At 35.6% G+C, this 25,489-nt stretch overlaps 2 protein-coding genes across 25 annotated transcripts in view; one reads left to right on the top strand and one right to left on the bottom strand.

The window, feature by feature from the left end:
• The window catches only part of evi5b (ecotropic viral integration site 5b), a 75,084-nt gene that overhangs the window by 35,875 nt on the left and 13,720 nt on the right, over positions 1-25,489 (top strand). For 7 of the 24 annotated variants that reach the window (XM_009302431.5, XM_073954150.1, XM_073954144.1 and 4 more), the window contains 16 exons: positions 2,855-3,044; positions 4,518-4,742; positions 5,064-5,138; positions 5,365-5,490; positions 5,835-5,978; positions 6,177-6,266; positions 6,350-6,447; positions 6,543-6,603; positions 7,284-7,337; positions 8,262-8,294; positions 8,689-8,832; positions 9,484-9,615; positions 11,779-11,919; positions 13,679-13,837; positions 14,955-15,101; positions 15,467-15,562. In XM_009302431.5, coding sequence (XP_009300706.3) covers positions 2,855-3,044; positions 4,518-4,742; positions 5,064-5,138; positions 5,365-5,490; positions 5,835-5,978; positions 6,177-6,266; positions 6,350-6,447; positions 6,543-6,603; positions 7,284-7,337; positions 8,262-8,294; positions 8,689-8,832; positions 9,484-9,615; positions 11,779-11,919; positions 13,679-13,837; positions 14,955-15,101; positions 15,467-15,562 — 1,915 coding nt within the window. The remainder of the gene's footprint in view (positions 1-2,854; positions 3,045-4,517; positions 4,743-5,063; positions 5,139-5,364; positions 5,491-5,834; positions 5,979-6,176; positions 6,267-6,349; positions 6,448-6,542; positions 6,604-7,283; positions 7,338-8,261; positions 8,295-8,688; positions 8,833-9,483; positions 9,616-11,778; positions 11,920-13,678; positions 13,838-14,954; positions 15,102-15,466; positions 15,563-25,489) is intronic. The other 17 variants (XM_005165960.6, XM_073954158.1, XM_073954163.1 and 14 more) reach the window with 3 other exon arrangements.
• gb:ex154042 (expressed sequence EX154042) overlaps positions 11,017-25,489 on the bottom strand; it is a 70,542-nt gene continuing 56,069 nt past the window's right edge. The window contains exon 6 of the mRNA XM_073954182.1: positions 11,017-12,978. The gene's annotated coding sequence lies outside the window, so the exon portion shown is untranslated. The remainder of the gene's footprint in view (positions 12,979-25,489) is intronic.

Here is a 25,489-nt window from a genome sequence, read left to right as displayed (position 1 = left end):
CATGCAGTTGGCCATGTCTGCTCATATGTCACAGTATACACAGAATAAAAAAATCTATTGAGTTGACAATTTATTCTGTGGTAATGATGATATATAACTTCATTCATGCCACCCAGCTGCATTTTAAGGTTTTGAAATAAAAAAGCACAGAAACAGAACAGTTATTAATCTTTCAAATGTGTATGTTTTGTGCCCTGTCAAAGAGTTTACTTTTAAAAAACTGTGTACGGGGTTCATTAAACCCACTGTATATTACATTCCAAATCCACGTCTATCCACTTGCAACTTGTGACTGGAATTTAAATTAACATTTATTTGACTTAAAATGCAGTTTACCATGCACTTTGGACACAAACATTGAATTAAAAAGTTAGGTTTTGGAGGATTTAGTATCAGTAGTCAATGGAAAAGGGGGACTGGAAGTCTCCTAATAGGGACATCTCTCTCTTTTTTTTAACTTTCTGCACACCTACTACAGTAACTCGTTGAGCATCACAACCCCTGAGCTGTGAACCCCATGACTCTCTCTCGCTGCCTTTCACCCCTAACAACAGTGCTCCCCCCTGTGCAACCCAAAAGCGGCTGTAACTGGATCTAGCCTCTGAGCCTTGTCTATGACGTCACCTAGTGCTGCCCTTAGAGGCCCGGGGCCCCTCTCTTTTTCCGAGATCAGGTTTCCATGGCTTTGTGTCTGATCTGTCAGCTTTTAAATGTTGAGGTTATTCACAAGCATTGTCGCTTGTTTTCCAGCTGATCCAGGGTCAGGTTCACAATGACAGTTGTGTTGTGCACCGTTTGGGAAAAAAATATATATTTGTGATATATTCTTAATATGCATTTTATCAACCTTTTTTTTTAAAGAGTTATACATTTTGCTATACGTGTAATTAACATTTATCTGTACACTGAAAGAAAGCTTTATCCAATTAAAATAAATTAGTGTTATGGTTCACATCTACATTTGATCACTTGACCCAATGAAAAATAATTAATTTGCTCTAAACAATATTTTCTATCTGCATAAACTGATCATTCATTCAAATAAAAAAATAGGTTAATGGTTTCACTTATAAATTTGTTCAGAAGTTGTTGTTGAGCCAATGAAAAATAAATCTTTTGCCTTAAACAAAATTTTCTTTTTTAAAAGTTCATTAGCACATTAGCGATCACTCGTGTTTCATACACCGCCACATCCCTGAGTGTCTACTGTCAGCAGTCTGGTAGAATAAGCAGATAGGGGACAACACTGTCAGTTAACCTTTTTATTCTGAGCTCAGAACATGAATGACCCTTAATAGGACGATACCACTGGGGTGCTTCCTTTACACTACCCTCAGTGATGGTGATGGCCAATACTTTATAAATAAACAAAATATTGGGCTTAAATCACATGTATTTTGATTTATGTATTTTAGCTTACATAAACTAACTCTAAACCATTTCCTATAATGCATGGGCCAGGTCATTACTGTGTGAGTAACCTTAACATTTTACATTGGTCAAAACAAATATCTAGTATTAAATATCTAGTATTATTCTATACAAATATAGTCTTAGTAGAGCTTTTAATCAAAAACATTTATATTTAACTATGTTTTGAAAAATAAACAAATAATTTGAAACTGAAATAAATAATACATTTTAAATATTTTTTTTCAGTGTATGTTCATGTCTTTATTTCATATATATATATATATATATATATATATATATATATATATATATATATATATATATATATATATTTTTTTTTTTTTTTTTTTTTTTTTACTTTATTTAATATTAAAAATTATTTTTTTTTCACTGTGCAGGTGCTAATGTGGTTAGCATTGACAATAACAAACGTTTTTTAAAAACTAGTTTTTTCTAAACACTCTGGATATTCTTAAATTAGATTTTCCATTAACAGCTACTTTCTAGTGATCAGAAGTTAACATTTACATTTGGCAAGCAGAACTGAGTTGTTTATTCTTAATACTTGACTTCTACATCTACAGTTATGTTAATACCCTTAAAGAATGTCTATCTGCTCTGAATAGTAGGTTGTTTGTCTGTTATAGACAAGCCACTGTTTTCACTTTTTACCATGAATGATGGGCAAGTTTAGCCTTAGCTAGCTTCTACTGCTTTCCAACTTTAATGTCAAAATTAACATGTTAGTGCTCAAAGTTCATCAGCAGTAATATTACAAATATTTGTTTCACCACAACATTGATGGCAGTCTTTTTTCTTTTTTCTGGCATTAAGCCCTCATTCTGTTAGCCACTCAGTTCAGTAATTATAAAGTTACATAATTCCCCTTAACATTAATGGAAATATTAAAACAGCGTGTGACTGTTATTGTTTTTTTTTTACTATTACTTGTTATAATATATTATGTTATTGGTTATTAAGTCACTTATATAATAGTCTTATTTAATAGTCTTGCAAGTTAAAAGCTAAATAGTTAAATAGTTTAAATTGAAAATAATGAGTTTTTAAATTTGACTTTTGTTTAACTTTGCTTCTAACTTATAATATTATCAAGAAATTGATAATTTATTATACTGAGTTAACACAATACACAATAATCAGCAGAAACTCTTAATTTAATCAAAATGCATTTACATGTTAAGAGTCTACTGTTATTCGTTTATTTTTTATTATTGTGACTTAATCATCACTGAAACCTTTGAACTATATCTTAAACGTATTTGTTTTCTTATAGAACATGTTCATCATAATAATAGATGTATGTTATTGTTGAATGTATTTGTTTTTTATATTTTTATATTACACTTTGCATTGTGCTTCTTTTAAAAAGTTGGTTAACTTTTATAATTAATGTTCTCTCCTATGATTTTTTTATATCCAGGTTGTTGGAGACGGACAGTAAATCTTTACGCTCTGTGAATGGATCTCGAAGGAACAGTGGCTCTTCACTGGTGTCTAGTTCATCCGCCTCCTCCAACTTGTCGCATTTGGAGGAGGATTCGTGGATCCTGTGGGGACGCATTGTCAACGAGTGGGAAGATGTGCGGAAAAAGAAGGAAAAACAGCTAAAGGTAAGCAGCATTAACATAAAAGATAGTGTTCTATTACACAATTATATAGATTTATTGTTTTTACAAGGTTTTGAAACAGTACACAGTGAAAGGTGACACATATGGCTTAATTTAAACATGGTTAAAATGTGAATTCTACATTTTTCGGTATCTAAGTGCAACACCATCACTGACTGAGGCGATGAATCGGAATAAGAGGAAGGTTGGCTCTGAGAGAAAAATATTTTCAGTTAAGACTTCAAATATAAAGTTACATTTTAGAGTAATTTTTTTAAAATTTATGTGACCCTGGAATAGCCAAAAACACACTGTATCAGTCAAAGTATCTTCAATAAAGACATTTAGTAAATTTCCTTTCCAAAACTTCAATTTTCAATAATATGCACTGTAGAACTTAATTATACCTTTAAAGGCGATTTTTATTTTTCTCAATATTTAGATTGATTTTTAAGCCCTTACAAAGTTTTATCTCACAGAAATATTATTCTATTCTAAAAGCTATAGAGAGCCTTTTAACTCATAATGTTTAATGTAAAATTGTATACAGTTTTATTGTTAGCATGTTTTGTTTGCTTCAGGATGTGTAGCAGCTTAAACTGAAATATAACTGTTTTGGGACAAATATTCCAGTATTTATAAGGGAGGCCGCGGGAAACAAAATTTAAATGACAAAAAATTTTATAGAATTCTATATTTAAACATTTTCTAACTTTGGTATTGATGGATAAAATCCTTTTACATCCTTTGAACTATGAGGAAGTTTGGTTATTTTCTATTTCCTTATAATAAGTGTGCAGTGTTTTACATATCAAAAGTGCTGTTCCATTGAAACAAAGAGAAAATGATATGAATCACTTGTACAACATTTGCTGTTGCCTGCCCAATTTTGTCTTTTCCCCAGAAAACGTACTAAGCTCAGTGAAACATTGAGTACAGTTTGCGTTTATGTCATCGTATGAGCCAGATGGGAGGATCTAGGAAAACAGCAACAGAAGTCTTTTGTAAAGCCTGGTGTTTCAACAAAGACGCGTCTCTAACACCCCCCAGAGTGCTTTTAAAGAATGTCAGTATGTAGGTGGACTCGCTGGTCTCAGACCCTCACAGGAATGACCAGCTGTAGAAATCAGCTGTCTGAGCCAATCTTCTGCTCTGCAGATCAGCACAGGAAACGGCTTAATCAGGTCAAACATAATTTGCTTGCAAAAAAACATTGAGCTGTGCTGTAGAAATCTCTGACAAGGTTATATTTAGCAGCATAAAATGCTCTTATCCTGTCTGAGGTGCAAACTAAGCCCCTGGGAGAACATCTGAATGCTAACAGTCGAAACCTCCAGTCTTTTTAAGGTGTAATCTTTCAAATACACAAATATCTCCTGCCATTCTTTAGATATGACAACATGACTACTTGCTCTTACTGCTGTTATATCCTGACTTCAGGGTTTGTTGTTAAATCTGTGTTTTTCTTTTCTTTAGGAACTGGTTAGGAAAGGTGTTCCGCATCACTTTCGAGCGATAGTGTGGCAGTTGTTGTGCAATGCCCAGAACCTACCCATAAAGGAGCAGTACTCTGAGCTGCTGAAGATGACCTCGCCCTGTGAAAAACTCATTCGCAGAGATATTGCCCGTACCTACCCCGAGCACGAGTTCTTTAAAGAGAAGGACAGTCTGGGTCAGGAGGTGCTCTTTAATGTGATGAAGGTACTGTAGGCTTTCTTCATAGTCAGGGTTTGAAAAGACACAGATGTTATCGTTCAGAGTTATTTATAGGTATTACTCCAGATCTTTACCCTACATATCACCTTACATCAGTTTCTGTTTGATGTTATTTAATGACAACTTACCCAAGGAAAACACCGTCACTGGGGTTTGTGTTTAGAGTAGATAAGAGACTCGTAGGGTTGTCTGGTGGAATAACAGAACACGATCAGCACTAAACTCATGACTTTATAAATTATATAATAATGATATTCATGATATTTATAAATGATACTCCATTAAACCTTACGTTGGCATTTACAGGCTTATTCTCTGGTTGATCGAGAAGTGGGCTACTGTCAAGGAAGTGCTTTTATTGTTGGACTTCTTCTGATGCAGGTATTAACACTGTCAAAAAATACTTCATTTATAGATAATTTTTTTAACAGTCTGTATTATCAGCCTTTTTAAAGTAATATTGAAAGCTAATTTATTATGTGCTTAATAAACATGTAATCTTCGGTAATAATAATCTGGTTTATAGTTTTATTTTTTTAAATTTATGTTTGTCTATTGGAATTGTTGTTAGTTTGTATTAATATGGTGTATAATTGTGTTCTTGTAGATGCCAGAGGAAGAAGCATTCTGTGTGTTTGTGAAACTGATGCAGGAGTACAGGCTGAGAGAGCTTTTCAAACCCAGTATGGCTGAATTGGGCCTCTGCATGTATCAGTTTGAATGTATGATTCAGGTCAGTGGCATGCCAGCTATCCTTTAAAATTGATGACTTTCTCTGAATTAGTTCCTCATAAATATGTGTAGAAAGTGTACACTTTCCTCATCTTGTAAAAATCCTCACACTTGTTCATAACCTTTTTTTTTTCTTTTTAACACAAAAGAAGATATTTAGAAAAATGCTTATTGTTGGGACTCATTGATAAAGGTTTAAAACTACATTAGGCAGAATAAATGATATTGTACCTTACATTTTGGGGTGAACTAACCCTTTAAAACAAACATGCTATATGAATGATGCATAATGATTTCTCTTTTTTTACTGATGATTTTACATTCTGTCTTGTTTTCTCCCTGCAGGAGCAGCTACCAGAGCTCCATGTGCACTTCCAGGCCCAGAGTTTCCACACCTCCATGTATGCTTCATCCTGGTTCCTCACCATCTTCCTAACCTCTTTTCCTCTTCCTGTTGCCACCAGGATCTTTGATATATTCATGTGTGAGGTAAGGACATTTTATTGTCATCCTTCTCTCTCTAACACGCCTACAGTCTGTTTTGTTTTTGTATGTTTTGCATGCTAAGCTAATTGAGAACACAGCACACTTGAGTATTTCATTTGTCTGTTATCGCCCTCTGTTGGTCCCATCACGCTACTGCAATTATTTTTGGAGCTTGAACGTCATCACTGCATGTTATTACAGGGTTTAGAGATAGTGTTTCGTGTGGGGATGGCCATCCTGCAGATGAATCAGGCTGAGCTCATGCAGTTGGACATGGAGGGAATGTTGCAGGTTGAGTATCTTTAAATATTTTCTTCTCAATTATAAACTCATAATCAACAATTGCATTGATTGACATTTTCACTCTGTTACAGCATTTTCAGAAGGTCATCCCTCATCAGCTGGACAGTGGACCAGACAAAGTCATCCAGGCTGCTTATCAAGTCAAGTACAATGCCAAGAAAATGAAAAAGTGAGTCTAGCCAATCTAAAAAGAATTTGTTTTTTTTCTCAGTATGTTTGTTGACATAGAAACTTACTTAACGTTTTGAATGCCTTTATTCATAGATTGGAAAAGGAGTACACTACAATCAAAACAAAGGAGATGGAGGAACAGGTGGAGATCAAGGTGAGATGACAATTCAACACAGTGTTACCTCTTCAAATACTTTTGTATTGTTATGTAATATAGACATTTTTGAGATACATACTGTCTCTATTGTTACTGCACAATTGCAATGGTTTGACATGTGGCATTCATGTGCATGTTTAGCAACAAAGTTCAGTCCATAAAAATAGAAAGATATTCTGAAGATATTAAAGCATTTAAAGCAACGTTTTTATTCCATTAATAAAATTAAATGATGTCATGTAATTTGCGACAAACTTGGGAAGGTTATGTGATGCTCTCCACATGTAGTGAAACTATGGAGCGAAACTGATGGCAAAATGGGAAAATTTAAGTTTGTGTACTGCTGGTTGGAGAAACCTGACGCTAAAAACAACCACGTAATTTATTCTTTCAAGCTTTTGTTTCTTCCGAGCCTATCTGAGTTCTGTTGCATGGTTGTGCTCCATTCATTTATTTAACTACAGCTGTTAATTAGCAACTTTTTATTAGGTGAAAAGTTTGATACTGATTAGAACTTGAAGTGGCGATAAGGTCTTAAAATATTCTGAGTACTTATTTTAAAAGTTTTAAAAAGGTATTGAAATTACCTTTAGGATTCCTGCATATACCCTGTGTAAACAATGTTGTTTTGATGTATTGCAGTCTAGCATTTTCAATACTGACACTTTTTGTTTCAGAGACTACGCACAGAAAACAGACTTCTGAAGCAGCGAATAGACACTCTGGAGAAAGTGAGTGACATAACAGACGATTCGAAACATTTATCGGTCAAACACACCATTTCATCATTCCATGTTTCCTAATCACAAATTGGTCCGTTGCTCATCTCCTCGCTGTCAGTTTTCACAACTCTTTGGTGTCACCAATTACAAATGCTCACACACGCATGAACCTCCTCAAGCTGTTGTGTTTTATCAGGCTGGTAAGTACCAGTACACCGGTAACAAAAGAAAAGTCACCCTGTTGTTTTGGGTGTACATATGGGTAATAAATGCTTGTCAGCTACATATGCTAATTTCAGGCCAACGTGGTTGTGGTTTAAGCATGAGCGAAAAGCTGAACCTGCAGTATTGCATGTTCTCTGCTTGTGAAGGCATGCTTGTGTCATGCATGAAAAAGAAAGCCCACGGTGCAAGTCGGTCTATAAAAAAACACCTCCACCTTCATCACTTCTCAGCATGGAACCTTTGTACTCGAACGAAGCACTAACTCAAACGCCTTCAGACGTTCCCCGTTCATAACCCAAGGCTGTATTTGTCACCCAAATATAGTAAACCTATAGGCATTAAAATAACACTCTTTCCGTTTTATTCTTACCCTACTCACACTCTCACACTGTCCTCTGCTTGGCCTCCTTTTACGCCTTTTTTATCTTGTTGTGGTGCCACAATCTTGCTTTATTTCCATAACCACAGCAGAAACACCACGCTCAAACAATGTTCCTTTTCTACCCCACCTCACTGTGACCGTTTCAATGCTGCATTTGTGCTGATTTAGTAATGTTCATCTAGACAAGTGCAATGTTTTAATGTAGGGGTATGAAAGAGAGCACTATTTTCTGTCAAATCAATCTTATTGTTTTGTTCTGTGTTGTAATATCCTTTGGTCTCTCTCTTCTTTTTTGCCTTTTCCTTTATGGTTTTCTCTGTTTTTAGGAAAGTGCTTCTTTGGCAGATAGATTGATCCAGGTACAATTTGCCCTCTCCCCTCCATCTTTTTGCTCTGTCTTTCCCCTTTAAGCTGTCTTTAGCTTTGCGTAATTTCTTTGATTTACCCAATAAACATCTCACATTTACTCACAATCAAAAGTGAAAAAAAGGCAAATTCTGCAGTTTCTGACTTCAGGGAAGAGGCCTTACTGTGCTTATTATGTTTGGGCTGTTGTCCTGATTATTGGTGCAATATTACAATAATCCCCCCTTAATAGTGGAAGAAAATTGTAAGTGCTAAATTGAAAGCCTAAAACTTCTAACAGCATGACCTATAGAGCTTGAGATCCAGCATTATTTTTCTCCATCCATACGTCCGTTTCTACCCATTCCGATACTCCGCTCACCCCTCATCCATAATTGGTCATGTCAGGGTCAGGTGACGCGAGCCCAAGAAGCGGAGGAAAACTACCTGGTCAAGCGGGAGCTGGCCACGGTCAAACAGCACATTGAGGAGACCAGCGTACAGCTGGAGCAAGCGCAAAGCACCATCAGACAACTCCAGCAGCCATTTGCGGTAAGGACTGTTTAGAGACGGCGCCTTCTGGATGAGAAGTCGTTCTTCGAACAGAGAAACCTTATGAGAAATAATTTGCTCCCTCATGTCAGCAGTTTGCAGTTGGAATTGTACTTGAAACTTTCAATGTTGCCTAGCAACAAAATCTCAGCAACCAGTGAGCTTCATATGGCAACTCTTGTAATGATGCTCTTTACATGCATGACTGCAGATCAGAGCAGCAGAGCAGAGGTCATTTGCGTGCACAAGTATGCCAAATGGGGCTTATGTATATGTCAAGTGTAACTTAACCAGAGAGGCTTGAGTCTGTTTAATATCATCTACACTGAGCAGACGGGCAGAATATTGCTCATCAATTATTAATGTGTAAATGTTTAACACTGCAGAAAAAGAAACAGATTATGTGTCATGTGCTGGCAGGAAAGTGCTGTTTTACATAATGCTGTGTTGCAGTCTCATTATGTTTTCATGTGGCTGTTAGTAAAACCATATGCGTGAGTGGAGGGAACTGTTTGGTTCATTTTAAACCTCAGGATTGGTTAAAATGATTGTGGTAATCTGTTGTAAATCGTTTACTCACTGATTAAGTTTTTTTGATAGAATTTTTGGTCACACAATTTCTTGTTTTTTTTTTTTTTTGGTTCATTTTAGAAGGGGAATCCACGCTACACAGAGGAGTCCATCCTTCAGTTGGAGAGAGAACTGGTGCAGGCCCGTCTAAAGGAGGCTGAGTCTCAGTGTGCACTAAAAGAGATGCAGGACAAGATACTCTATATGGAACAGGTGGTGAACTTTATAACCATTCTTAAATGCAGATTGTAACCTTTAGGCAGTAGGGGTTTTCCCACTGTAGTGGTGCAAATGTGTGTTTGATTACATTGTATTCAGAGACATTCAATAGAGTGACAGACATACTTAAGATTTCATTAAAAATGTAGAGTGTTGTGAAGATTTCTTTTGTGTTTGGAACAACCCGAGTAAGTAAATAATGATTCACATTGGGGAAAACTTACTGATTAAAACAATATTTAATACAATGATTATGGATGTATCAGAAGTGACAAACGCTTTTGTAAAATTAATGAGCTTTATTATTAGTATTGAATTTTTGGTGTCCACATAAAAGTTTTTAGTATCTGTAAAAATAACAAATGTTTTTTATATACAGTTGAAGTCAGAATTATTAGTCTCTCTTAATTTTTTTCTTCTTTTAATATTTCCCAAATGATGTTTCACAGAGCAAGGAAATTTTCACAGTATGTCTTTTAATATTTTTTCTTCTGTAGAAAGTCTTATTTGTTTTATTTCAGCTGGAATAAAAGCAGTTTTAAATTTTTAAAAACCATTTTAAGGTCAAAATTATTAGCCTCTTTAAGCTATATATTATTTCAAATGTCTACAGAACAAACTATCGTTATACAATAACTTGTCTAATTACCCTAACCTGCCTAGTTAACCTAATTAACCTAGTTAAGCCTTTAAATGTCACTTTAAGCTGAATACTAGTGTCTTGAAAAATATCTAGTCAAATATTATTTACTGTCATCATGGCCAAGATAAAAAATGTAATGACTTATTTATTAGAAATCAGTTACTAAAACTGTTGTGTTTAGAAATGTGTTGAAAATTTTTTTTCTCTGTTAAACAGAAATTGGGGAAAAATAAACAGGGGGCTAACATTTCAGGGGGGCTAATAATTCTGACTTCAGTTGTATAAAAACATATTCAAATACAAACATTTTACACTTTAAAGTTCTTTTTCTACAACATTTTATAATAACAATTTCAATGATGGTAATTCAAATTGCCTGCGATACAAAAAAAAAGTTTGGATCTTTAGAAAAATTTATATATTTTTATTTTATTTATTACAAAAAAAGTGTTTTATTAGTTGGATCATTGTCTGCTTGTTTGAGTTATACTGTATGCTATGCTAGAAGGTGGACCTGTTCATATGAACTCTAGATATGCATTTCTGAAGTAGAGTATATTTATAGTGCAATATTAATTGAGCTAGCCCTTATCACCTAATAGAATATTATAAAATAGTTTAGATTTTGATGTGAAACCACATCTAGTCACAGTTTCTTTTTTTAAACACTGAACTGATGTTGCTCACAAAGTAAATATTAGAGTAAAAGTGCAGTATTTCAGTAATTATTATTAGGCCCAAACACATGGACATGTGTTAATGTAGTTCATTTATTCATTTCATGGATCAATTTTATCATTATTATCAGATAAGACTAATTCTTATTTTGTCAAGAACTTGAATAAAAGACCTAGGCATGCAGACTGCTTCTACAAACATTTGTGAAAGAATGGGTCAATTTTAGGAGCTCAATGGATTTAAGCGTGGTACTGGGATAGAGAGGTTGCCACCTGTGCAATAAGTTAATTCATGAAATCTCCCCACATTAATAAATATTCCATGGTCAACTGTTAGTTGTAATATAACAAAGTGCACAGACACAGTCAACATTTTGTAATGAACCACATTTATCTCTCTGGCAATCCAATGAACAAGTCTGGGTTTAGTGGTTGCCAACATCACATTCTTGTCCAACATCAGTGCCTGACCTCATAAATATGCATTTAGAAGAATGGCAAAAAAGTCCTTTAAAAATAATTTCTAAAGCGTTTGGAAAACTTTCCCATAAGAACCAACTCCATATTAAACCCCATGTATTAAGAATGGGCATGGATCATTATCATATGCATGTTCAGGAACGCGTCCCAAAACTTATGTCAATATACTGTATAAATTGAAGGCAAAGAACACTTTTCAGAAAATAGTTTAAATATTTAAAATTCTTTAAACATTTGAACAAAAGTTTATAATGGTAACCCAACCTTTAAATCCACTGATATTGACATTTATTTGAGATTGAGGAAAACTCTTTGTGCTTCTGTCTTATGTCCCTTGTACACATTTGTTTGTTACAGAGAAATACATCCCTACCAGATGAGAATAATGTGGTACGTCTTCAGGAGGAGCTAATTGGTGTGAAACTGAGGGAGGCAGAGGCTTTAACAGGCCTTAAAGAGCTTCGACAGCAGGTCAGAGATCTGGAGGAGCACTGGCAGGTAAATACACACTCATAAATAACTTTATCATTCACAATTTGAAAATGTAATACGGACCAGTTGTGTCACAGCTAGGCATGGGACGATAATCGTTTTCAAGGTATACCGCGGTGTGGAAAAGTCAAGGTTTTAAAACAGTCAAAAATGTTCTGTAATACCGTTTCTAGGGTATGTGTAAGATTTTTATTTACATTTTTTTAGAACAACAATATCTTCGGCAGAAAATATATCTAAAGATGCACTTTTAAATAGTAAATAAATCTGTGTTTTTGAAACTAATGAAGACTAATGAAGAAGTCAATGATTCATTTGAATTATCTAGCCTGACATATTTACTGTTCCAAAACACTTAAAATCTTTCAAAAAATAAAATATATGGTTTTTAAAGGGGAAATGTTGTCAGACATTTAAAAAGAATACATTTTAAAGCAGTAATCACAATATCGTGGAACCGTGATATTTTTATCCAAGGTTATGATTTCGTCAGAGTTTTAAACCCCATGCCTAGTCACAGCTCAACTTGTGATTTCTTTTTCTGCTTTAATTTCAGTAAGTCTTTTCAACCGCTTCCACTGACATTCCATTAAAAAAGCTTCACATTTAAGATCTGCTTTCTTTTTAAAAAATCTTTACTGCCTGGTTGAGATATAATTTAAAGTGTCTCTCATACCAGACAAGAAGCACTGCATTACATTATTTTAAGCTGTCTTTTTAAAATATGGAAATTTGTTTTACCACAGTATTTTCAATGAAATGTCTGCGCTTGCCTTCTGCTCCTGACGGCGTTTGCATTTAAACACTCTTTCATCTAATTTTACTCTAAAACAACTTAGGCCCAATCGAAATTCTACCCCTTAGCCTACCCTTACCCCCTACCCTTTATTTTGTGTGTTTGCATGAAGATGTAGGGGTGTCCCAATTCTCTTTAGCTTGAAGGCATAGGGCTAAGGTGAAGGGGTAGATACTTCTTTGAACAGAGATTTTTCAGGAACACACACAAAACCAAGGAGTAAGAAAATTTCCCAGAATACACCAACCACAACGGCAGCGTAGCTACACCTGGAAGTAAGGAGATCCATGAACTAGTATTTTTTTGTCACTATTACGAGTTTTTACAACAAACAAGAATATGCTTTAATATATTCATAACCATGTTTATGTTTTACCGTAATGCTTTAAAAAAACGCTAAATAAAAACTGTAATATCTATAATCCCTAATAATAACCCTTGTATAGCAGTCCTACAACATATTGTCACTCAATGACGCTCGAATACCCTGTCAGAAAAGTCTAGTTATGATAACATGATGTATGCCTTCAGTGATTTCCTTAATACAAATACCAAAAAATAACACATCTGAAAAAACTACAGCAGTCTCGATCATCAATCTCATATGAAGCAAGAGATCACGATGACGTGTGCAGGTGCTGTAGTGATGTCCCATTTCATATGGGTAAAATTTGAAGCCCTTCCCTTTCACATTCTGTTTCAAGGGCCAAGAGGAAGGAGAAGGGGTAGGGGTACAAAAATAGAATTGGGATTCGGCCTAAATAAATGTTCTCTGGTCTATTTATCGAACTATATTTTAATTAAAATAGATTATCAATGCTGTAAAAGGAACCTTATGAAATTGAAAATATTCACATTAACCTTTCACTGGAAGTTTATTGGTGGCTGAAAAACACTTTGTGTTACAAAGCACTGTGCATATCAGCCATCAACCAATGTTTAAGTAAGATTTGTGTTTATGCTATGCAGAGGCATCTGGCACGGACGGCGGGCCGCTGGAAAGACAGTCCACGCAAGAATGCGGCAAGTGAGCTTCAGGATGAACTGATGAGTGTGAGGCTCAGAGAGGCAGAAGCACAAGCTGAGCTCAGAGAGACCAGACAGAGAATGCTGGAACTGGAGACTCAGGTGTGAATACAAATCGCTCACCTTTACAGCATTCAGTTCTTTCATTTAGGAGACAGTGAATGCACTTTAAAACACTGCTGGCGTTTTAAATTCACAAACATTCACTATATTACATTATAGATGAAAGGTACAGTAGTATCTGAAAGAGCGCAAAAGAGACACGTGCTATATGTAGTCTCTTGTGTGTGTAAATATGTATGTACAGTGCTCACCATATATAAGTACAGCCCTCACAAATCTATATTTTAAAATCATCTTTTTAATAGTAGGCTAGAAACTTTTATATTTGTGCATATACATTAGTTTAGTCAGAACTGAAGTTTGGAGCTTATCTAACAAGATAACTTACGATAACGGTCCAAAAACTAGCACTCCCAAACATGCAAACTCCACAAAGAAACGCCAACTGACCCTGCTGAGGTTCGAACAAGCGACCTTCTTGCTGTGAGGCTACAGCAATACCTACTGTGCCACTGTATTATAGAAATTTTTTTAATACAAATTTTAAAAAGAGGAAATATCAAGAAAAGCAAAAAAAAAAAAAAAAAAGGAAAAATTTAGTTGAGATTTTTTAGGTTGTAATTTGTTTTGCAATATTTTTCTTCAATTTAATTGTATTATCTTTCAATTTCTAAATATGTTTGGGGGACTAAAATATTATTTTAATAAATATATCTGTTTAATAAATCTGTTTTGTTTAAATGCATCAGAATAAATATTCACTGAGAAATGGATAAAAATATTCATTTTCAAATTGGGGTGCACTCAATTATGCTGAGCACTGTATGTATGTATGTACATGTGTACTGTACATGTATGTACACATGTGTACTGAATGACATCCCATCCCTGGGGCAGTAGTAGTTTTGATATTGGCAAAATAACTGACTGGCTTGCAACAAAATTCCTTATAATGAAAGTAAATGTTTTGAAATATGATCTGTTGTCCACTGAAATCAAGTGGAATTGAAATATTAATTGGCCAGCAGAGGGAGACAAAGTTTATTAATTTGTGCTCTTAAATGATGGACTTTGTGTTTGAGCATGGCTTTATCACTTCAGATTGTAGTTCATTTGAGTTTTAATCATAGTTGTAATTTATTTGACCTGTTAACAGAATCAAATACATAGTAATCAGCTTCGACGAGCAGAACTCGAGGCACGAAATCTACAGGATCGATTGCATGTTTTGAGCAACCAGAACAAGATGTTGCATTCAGAGCTGCAGGAGACAAAGCGGAAGCAGGCTGAAATAGAGTGCAAGGTGAGGATCATTTGCATGACATCAGCTAGTCAAGGTCAGTTCCACAGCCTGGCGCAAACAGACTTGATTCAAATAGATTGTATTGCATTAGGATTATCTTAAAAATATGTATTTAATCTAGTTAGCAGTATAACCTTTATGTAATTAGTAATCTGTTACAAAAAAAAGCAAAATATGCCTTTAATTATGAAATCTTTGTATGATTTGGTTACATTTCCTCATTCATGACTTGGCTTTAAATAGAGTGAAGTAGTTCCTTTTTTAATCACTTTAGTTTAAGAGAGCATGCTCTCTTTTCAGCTCTTGACTAAACAAAAATAACTCATTTAATAAAAGCTGCTTCATTTCTCTATCTCTATTTACAGAATAAAGAAGAGGTAATGGCAGTGAGATTAAGAGAAGCTGACAATATTGCTGCCATGGCTGAGCTTCAGCAGCAAATCTCTGAGCTTGAGATTCAGGTAAAAAAAAAACAAATGGCACAGAATTCACACACCATCAATTTAGTGCGGTGTTTTCACTGACTGGCACAACACATCAGCCTCTCTATAGCACAGCTGTTCAGTACCCTTTCATAATATTGCTTGTGTGTTATTTAGTTCCTTGAATACTCATTTTATATTGCTTTTCCACTCAAAGTGGACTTAGTACATTTGTTGGCAGCTTGGTTCTACTGTGAAATAATCTAACTCAATTTTATAAATTAGGGTTTGACTCAGGAATTCTTTCTCTTTTATTCAGTCTGACAGTAAGTTTATTGTCATGACTATCCAAATGCCCCAAAAGATTTGTTAAAATTTCAGTAAAGAAAAACAGCATTTGTGGTATCAACAAAACAGATGTGTGAATGTTTCAAGTTCTAATTACCCTCTCCAACCACACCAATTTGTTATATATCATGTTTTGTTATTTTTTCCCCCTTTTTTTGCAAATATTGACACGTCCTAATTATATTGTGAAATATCTGATATTATGATTCTTAGATATATGTTGTAAGAACATGCATTTTGTTTTTTAATCAGCTTAATATTAATCCTATTTGATCTATGATGGGTGATGGGCATCGCTATATTTAGTCATTTTATACTTTTTTTTGTTTGGTCTTCCAAAATACATGAAAGTGGATGTTTAACTGGGAGAAGAATAAGGTAAATGTTCTAGTAACATTAATTTTGTGTGTCTTGCGTGCATAAAGCACATCATCCGGTTATATTTCAAAATGATAATAAAATAAAATCAAATGTGTATTTGAATATCTGAATATCTGAAACCTAAAATTTGTTAGATGACTGATAAATTTTCATTTATGACGAGCACCACGCATCTCTTTCTATGCCTCAGCAAGAGCCATCAGATTAAATTTTTAGGATTTGATTACAATGCTTTCTGAACTTTTTAATCACACGGGTGTAATCGAACACGTGAAAGGGTTAAAAATCACAAAGGGAAAATCTGTGTCCATATTTTTAATACATGCAGCAAACTGCAATTCCTATTAATGATTGGTATTATATATAATACAAGGTGGTATTTAACTTAAAGTGAAATCTAACTTGTTTATATCCGTAGACATCCTGTAGGTGCATATAACACCAGTGAAATGATTACATTGCTTTGTAATATATGCCAAAAATCTGAAATGAGTGGTATGATGTGTAAATGTTTCAAGTAAATCATTTCAGAATTACTGTAAGTACTGCAGCTTGTGCATTACAGTAAACAGGACCACGTCTACCGTGATTGAAAAGCTGGTGTGTTTTGATTTGGGGGAAAGATTATATTAGTAAGATCTTCTGGATAAAAACGAGTAGTGAAATGAGGTTTTTGATCTTTTCAGAGGAAACACTGCTGTTTGAAAGTTTACTGTTTCCCATGCAGGAAGGCAAATTATTTTAAAGATTAGCTCAGTATGTCATCAGCACCCTTTTATATCTGTGTGGGGTGTTTGGTTTTCCTTCCTGAATCCGATATAAGCTGGGCTTTTTTTTTTTTTTTTTGAATATGAAACTAAATCTCACCTTTATGTGAGTTTGCTCATTTCTATTGCAAGCTTTTCTTTTCATCACTTACTTTTACTTGTCGACGATGTTTGATGTTGGACAGTCTGCATCATTTCTCCTTTTGTTGTTTCCTTTCCAGGATTTTACATGAAGGTTTTGTATTTTGCTAGATGTACGCGATTGCTGAAATTGCTTCAGTTTGCTACATATCAGATTAGACAAGCATGCTTCTCTCAGGCAAGTGCAGCTCTTAGCTGTGGTTCTGTGGTTTTGGCTACCTACATGGTTTTTACCCTGAGGGCTGTGGGCAACAGATCTGGCTCACCATACTTTAAATCCCTTTTAGGCTGCTGGCACTGTACAGCGAATGAGAGAAAGAAACTACCCATCGTTTATCTATCGGTTGTGAATATCACAGAGTGAAGGCTTTTTTCATTATTGAAATTCATCTTAATTCAGACTGACAGCATAAATGCCTTTTATCGCACAGTTTACAGAGTTAACATGTAATAGCAAACAATTAAATGACCTGTTTTAAATCAGAATATGTTGTGTTTATCTCAAAAAAATCAATACATGTATTTTAAGTAGAAGCTGATTACAGGAGACACCCACAAAAATGTCAAGGTAAACATAGCTTGTACATCAAAACGTATGAAATATTTATACTTTCACAAAATTCATCATACCACAAAGATTTTTATAGTAACATTTATAAAATAATATTTGTGTATTTTAAGTGCTAGTCAGAATAAGTTTATAATAATGGAATAGATGTAATTTCCTTTTTAAGTAAACACGTCTTTTCAATAGTCATACACTTAACTTAAAAAAAATAATCAAATAAAGTGATCATTATACTGAATGACAATTTTGTAGTTTTGAAAATGAATTCCGTCATATTATTGTCAACAAATGATTTTTTAAACTCATTTTACTTTAAAATATTGAACGTTTTCTATGTCTACGCAAACACCAAAAGGAGATGTCTGCTCTTTGACCCACATACTTCAAACCTAAACACGCATAGCAGCTCAGCAACATCTTCACATCAGATGTAGTCCACAAGTTGCTGAGAGTAATATCTATCTTGCTTTTGTTGCCAATTGTATTTAAATGCAGTTTGGGATATAAATAAACAACACTCTTGCAAATGTGCGCCAATTGGTGTTGACGCAAATCGATGCACAATTAAAATGCTAATTACTTCCACCCTAATTTGAATGAATTATGACGCCTTTGGAATTTGAAATTGTTTTTCATCATTGTTACTGCATCATGTATTCACTCACCTTTCACCCACTCTAAACTTGTCATGTTCCATTGCTGGAAAATAGAACACCATGATGTCACCCCAGATTTTTTTCTCTTTAGACTGACTCTCTGACTCACCTGGTGTTAGTGTGGTTTTTATTTCATTCATTGGAAAGATCCACTTTAAAGCGAACCTATAGCTCTGTCTGACACCAACACTAACACTCTAAACCCACTCCCCAGCATACAAGTGATGTAGATACCCATGTAAACACCCACACAACGTGTCAGGCCCAAGTCTGTTAATAGTACTTTTCACTGAATGAAGCCAGCACAACCAAAATGTAGAGCATCTGCACTGCTCCTCTTCAGCATTACGATTGTTTAACTTGTCTAACTTAAAAGTGTGAAGGAGTGGAGTTTTTTTTAGTTTTAACACCTAGCTGAGCTCAGAGTTGAAACGGCTGCTTGCATGGCCCATGGGGACCGCAGCTTAGCTATCTTCTTTACCAGATGAGAAACCACTTCCTATCAGGCATAGAAACAAACTGAGCTATAATCAAAGCTCACATTTTGCTTTATGCTTTACCGCTCTGGATGCGCATGATCGATTGTGACAGAGACGTTTAGCCCTGCATGTGTTTGGAAGATGCATGCATAAGCGAGAATGAAGAAAGGGCAATAAGAGAAATCTCAGTAGTATAGTAATGTGTATGCAGAGAGGAACGGTGACATTTAGTAGGAGTGTTTCAAATCACAAAAACCCGAAACACTTTGGTGTCTGTGTTTGTTGCCATACCAACCTGATATAGAACAACAAATACATCCTATACATTTTACCTGTCAAATATTCCAGACTGTCTCAAACCAGTTCGTTTCAGTCTTTCAACAAATACACAGTAACTGTTACTGTGATGATTCATTTTCAGCTAAGAAAGACGTCATAATAAAAAAGTTACATATTTTGCCTCTGAGCTGATGTGTATATGTACAGTTGAAGTCAGAATTATTAGCCCCCCCTGTTTATTTTTTTCCCAATTTCTGTTTAACAGAGATTTTCTCAACAGATTTCTACACATTTTTAATAACTGATTTGTTTTATCTTTGCCCTGATGACAGTAAATAATATTTTACTAGATATTTTTCAAGACACTTCTATACAGCTTAAAGCAGGCCCGGATTGGCTAATCGGGAGGACCGGGAGAATTCCCGGTGGGCCGGTCCGTTTTTTGGCCGCGAGGGCCGGTATCCCTAGCTCCAGAATCGGTTGCTCTCAGCAGTCACACTTTTTAAATTTATTTATCTAAGTTATTTATTTGACCACAGCCGTTTTATTCATTATTTTACCGCAGCTCTACTCTTTTTATCTATTTTCTCGCAGCTCAGTGAGCAAGTTGCAGCCTGCAGGTTAATGACGATATAACTTGGTCAACATTCACTGAACAGCTGTTATGGTTTGTGGTTAGCACGTTAGTTTTTGACCCCGCAGACCCGGGTTCGATCCTCGTCTGAGTAATTTATTTATTTATTTTTTTCATTTTTATTGTTAAGACATATAATACTGTTAGGGTTGTTGAACATTTGAAGTTCTAAAGCAGTTGTTTTCTCAAAAAAAGACGTGATAGTGTCATTAGAAACTGATTTGGAAATTACCTTATTTTAATATAGTCAGTCGTGAACTGAGGTGGGCCGGTCTGAGGCTTGAAACTCCAGGGCTGAAAAGGAGTCCCACTCCGGCCCTGGCTTAAAGTGACATTTAAAGGCTTAACGAGGTTAATTAGGCAGGTTTGGGCAATTAGGCAAGTTATTGTATAACGATAGTTTGTTTTGTAGACTATCAAAAAATATAGCTTAAAGGGGCTAATAATTTAATAATTAAGCGCTTATAATCCTTAAAATGTAAATAAAAAACTGCTTTTATTGTTGCTGAAATAAAACAAATAAGACTTTCTCCAGAAGAAAAAAATATAATCAGACATACTGTGAAAATTTCCTTGCTCTGTTAAACATCATTTGGGAAATATTGTATAGCTTGGGAAGCTGTATGTGTGTATGCACTCTATACAGTACATCAGATATTTTTTTAAAAAGCATAATGTCACAATAGGGTTAGTTCCATCAGATAAGAATTGCTCAATTTAACGAAGTTATATCTTCCCCAGAATCAGGACAACAGTTCAAGTTCATCAGCATCACCATTTGATCAAGTCATTGTGGCTCAGTTCTGTTCTGCTTTTTGTTTGAGACGGTTATTCTGTTTACCTGTTGATTTTGATAAAAGGCCGCATTAAATCTTTGGACTGAACAGTCAATGTGCTGTCATACATGATACCCAGTATTGTATACGTCATTTTGCATATTTGTACTTCTTTTCTGTATTTCTTTTTGCATTGTGCACTTTTTTGGGGATTTATTTTAATGATCTAAGCACATGGTTTAAAGGCCATGGTGCAAGGTACACTTGGGTCACGTCTGAATTCATTTTTATTAATTTAAAGATGGTGAAACAGCGCATGGTCTACAAATCTACAAAAATCAGAGTCTAATCTCCCAGTCCTCACTAGCAAGAAGCGGATCTGCTTGTGAGCAATGTTAAAGCACACAAGCAGACCAACTACAGAACATGTTGAATTAAAATCAAAGGCCCCTGAAGTGAAGAAGATGTATAAAGAGGTAGCAGTTGTTATATTTAGATAGACAATAACAATCTTTTATAATTCAGTCCTTTATTTTTTTCATATTGAAAAATGTGTGTGTGCTGCTGCACATCCCTGTGTGTTTGTTATTTGGCTTGTGGACACTGTCACAGTGTAGAATGGTGTGAAGGCAGGCTTACAGTCAGTGTTAGAATGGGAAAAGCTACCCGCTTATCAGAATTTGATGAAAAGATTCATCAAAAATCTCAGAAACGGCACACTTTCTGTGTTGTTCATAGGTTGTTTTAGATATGTATGTTTCAAAAGTGTTGAAGAGATGATAAACCGACGTTCAGCAGTGTGTTGTCCACAACTCATTCCTCATGCCAAAGGGAAGTGGAGATAATTGAGCATTGTTTATAGCAACTGCAAGGCCACACAGTCTGACATATCACCAGCATTTACAACAGTGGTGACAAGGCCAATGTGCCATAGCTTGCAGTTTCAATATAGACTTTCATTTAACACATAGGCCTGTGTAGCCTTTGACCCAGTTTTGTCCTCATGGTAAACATGCATGAAAACCATTGCCAAAAATGCATAAAATGGGCCCAGGTTCACAAAGGCTGGACTACTTGGAAGAAAGTGGCCCGGTCTGATGAATCAAGATTCCTTGGACATCACTTTGATGGCTATATGAAGATTAAAAACAGAGCGGATGGCTCCTGGATACACTGCTGGGAAACACGGCAGTGGTTTTATGCTGTGGGTAATCATTTCTTGGGACTTACTATGCCTATATCTCAACAACACAATCCCTGACACATGCCAGGTGCCTGTTGTGGAGCCAGTGGACCCAAAAATTGCAACAAACGATTCACCAACCCAGGCTGCCAGAATCATGAAGAATAGAACATGTTGATGAATTTATGTCAATGCATTGGCCTCCAAATTCACCTAACATGAGCCCGATCAAACATTTTTGGTCAAAAAAAAAAAAAAAAAAAAAAAAGTGAAAAAATCAGGTTCACGATGCATCACCAGCACTCAATACAATGTATAGAAACTGGAGATCCTGATGTTGACATTACGCTATATTACAGAAGACATTTTGCCACCTCAGCAAATCAATGCCTTGCTTTGTGGCTGCAAGCAGTTTATTGAAACATACATTAAATAATAAAAACAAAACTAATATTTTAAATAAACTATCTGCAGACATTTTGCAAATAGCTTCTTTCTGGTTTTCCTGCGTTTAATGCAGCCTTGAATGAAATCACGTTTCATTGCCATATTTCTATGACTGAAAAACTAATTTCAAGTGATTACACAAGACATGATGCATTTCAGAAAATTTTAATATTTCTTTTAAATGTTTTGCGATTTGATTTGATAATTTTTTTTCAACTATTTGTAAAGAAGAAATTATACAATTATCGTCTTTTGGATGAAACGTTAAACCAAGGTCCTGTCTCTCTGTGTTTATTAAATATCCCATAGCCCTATTTTGTAAAGAGTAGGGGTGTAACCTCTGTGTCCTGGCCAAATTCCCTCCATCGGCCCCCATCATGGCCTCCCAATCATCCCCATCTACTGAATTGGCTCTGTAACTGTTTCTCCACTCCACCAGTAGCTGGTGTGTGGTGAGCGCACTGGCTGCCATCACATTATCTAGGTGGATGCTGCACACTGGTGGTGGTGTGGAGAAACCCCCCTCTTGATTGTGAAGCGCTTTAGGTGTATGGCCAATCAATGTACTATATAAATACACATTACATTTACATTACACTACAATCACATGGTCTGTCTGTCATGCCACATTAAATAGGGTCAAAACAACAGTTTTGAATTTCATAATCAGTCTGATTTTCATAATAAAATTTGATATATTGGAAAATAATTAAAAGTAACAGCACAATAAATGTGATTTATACAATTATAATAATTATTATTATAATATTGTAACTTTAACCAGAATTTTAAAATTGGTGCATTACAAGAATGAATGACAAATCAGACACATTCAAAAAAAGATTTTGCATACTTTTTAAAATTAAGTTCTTCTGATTTTGTCTGAGCAGCTGCAATCTTCATGAGATGGTGACACCACTAGAATACATTGAAAAGGACAATTAATTGGCAACAACATGTTTTCTGCTTGGGGGTCTCTGCAGCACTGGGGGCTGCTGAAGTGAGGAAGCCATTACTCAGACGCTTGATGTCCTGAGCTGCAGCCTGCCACCTGCTGATTTTATGCAGCTGAGCAGAAGGAAGTCAGCTAACTGCCTTTCCTTTATCACAACACTATAAGGGGGAGGGGGGAGAAACCTCAAGAAAAACACAAATTCTTGGAAGAAAGCTTGAGATCCCTCACCATCCCCATTCTCTGCGTATCAGAGTGCTGCATGCACAGCCGAACGCCAACCACAGGAATTGAAAACACTCTTCTCTGCTAAGTGTGCATGTGTTGATCTTACCTCACTACCTCTGTCACACCCCTTTTTGACATCTTCTCCTTTTTGACTCCTCATTCTATCCTGTGTGGCTTAGTGCAACTGTTCTGATACAGAGGAAAACGGCTTTTTTGCACCATGCTTGTAGTGTGAGAGTATTGATTCCCTTTTTGACAGGTGTAAATGAGGAGGGTAAACATGTTATGTAGTGGGTGCACATGTCTGTTCAATACCACAGCTCCCTCAAGGCTTTCAACAGCATCGGAAAAAAAACACAACAACTTTCATTGCCTTGTCTGTTCAGATTTAGGGCCCTACTATAATAACAGTTTGCTTAGAAGGAAAATAAATACGTTTGCAGTGATAGGGTTATTAAAAAACATGACTATCTGCTGAGAGTCATTTTTAGTTGTTTAAATTACAAAGATTGTCCTTGGGTTTTTAATATTTCAAAGGGCACCAATGATGAAAATCCTCTTTTGTCAGCTGTTTGGACAGAACTGTGTGTAGGTATAGTGTGTCCACAGTCATAGGAATGCCTTTTTAAAATTTCCTGACGTTAAAATAGGATTCAAATCCCTTTCTATCTTGATGCTCACAACATCGTGATGTAGGAGTGCGGTTTCCCCACCCACTGAATTGATTGACACACACATATTAACATGTTTCGTAGTAACGCACATCATATCCACAAGACAGGACGTGCGCAAAGCAACTGGGATTAAAAGATCTGTTAAGCTCTCTGTGATCATCAGTCATCATTAAATGTGATCAAGAATGAGTTTTACAAGTTTAAAACATTTTTTAAACCGTGCATGTTAATGAATTACAGCAATTTACTACAGCTTTATCACCACAGCTGTATGTTAGTATAATTATAAATGAAGATGCTTCAATCCCGATTTGTGGACGTTAAATCAGGTTTATTTTATACATTAACATAACAGATATTCATACAGCCGAGGATATTAATTTTTAGTTAGTCATATTTGTCATGCAAAAACAGTGCAAAGTTTAACGCGTGTGCTGTGTGTGTCCCCGCTGTGTGTGTGTGTATGTGTGCTTGAACTGTTACGACATTGTGTGTGACTCATCGATAGGTTTGAATAAACTCCTCAACAAATACAATAAATAATCATTGAGAGAGTTCTTACTGTAGTATTTCTCACAAACGTTACGTGAGATCTGCTTCATTCATGCCTGTCACTGTGCTGTTTATCTGACGCTGCTGAGGCAGAGATTAAGGGTGCTTTCACACCTAGACTTTTGTTTTGGAACCTGTCTTGTTTGCCCAGTTAGCGCCGTTCATTTGGCATATGTGAATCCAACAATCACGCTCGGTTCCACACCAAAACAATTGCTCAGATCTTCTGAATGAGGTAGTCTTGGTTCGATTGAAACGAAGCGGATCGATTGTAGTGAGAAAACGATACAATCTGAGTCCGGCTATTTCATATTGTATTATGGATATGTAATAGGCATATACAGCTTAATGAAGAGAGAATGATAAGAAGAGCGGGATGTCATTCCTACTAGTAATTGTGCATTTCGTGTAAAATACGAAAGTGAAAGCATGCTGAACTATTAATGAGGGCTGTTTATCCGTTAGGAAAATTGACTGAACAGCAGTCTTGGTTTATCTGTTATTTCTCTTTATAAAGTAAAGCCTATAATGCATAAGCCAACTGCTATGTATGAGAAAGCCTTACCTCTGCTCTATATTCAGTGACGACGTCTGTGGGTGTCACCATTTAAAATTAAAGCGCACATTTTCGCTTATGTCTTGCTCATCATCATACATTACAATAAGGATGCATGACAGCTGAGCTGGACTCTGCAAAATAAACCCTGAAACTCTGACCAATGTGAGGAGAGTTTAGAAACTTTGCCGTGTGAAAGCGAACCGCATCAAGAACAAAGTGCAACAATTTTAATCCCTGCTTTGGATCAAATGAATCGATTCACTGATGTGAAAGCACCCTTAGGCACACTTTGACAGGAATGCGGGAACGGTGGGCAGGGAGAACTAGCATTAAAGGCACAGA

This window comes from Danio rerio, chromosome 6, assembly GCF_049306965.1.
Source record: "Danio rerio strain Tuebingen ecotype United States chromosome 6, GRCz12tu, whole genome shotgun sequence".
NCBI classification, from domain to species: Eukaryota; Metazoa; Chordata; class Actinopteri; order Cypriniformes; family Danionidae; genus Danio; species Danio rerio.
This window is presented reverse-complemented; position numbering and strand designations above follow the sequence as displayed.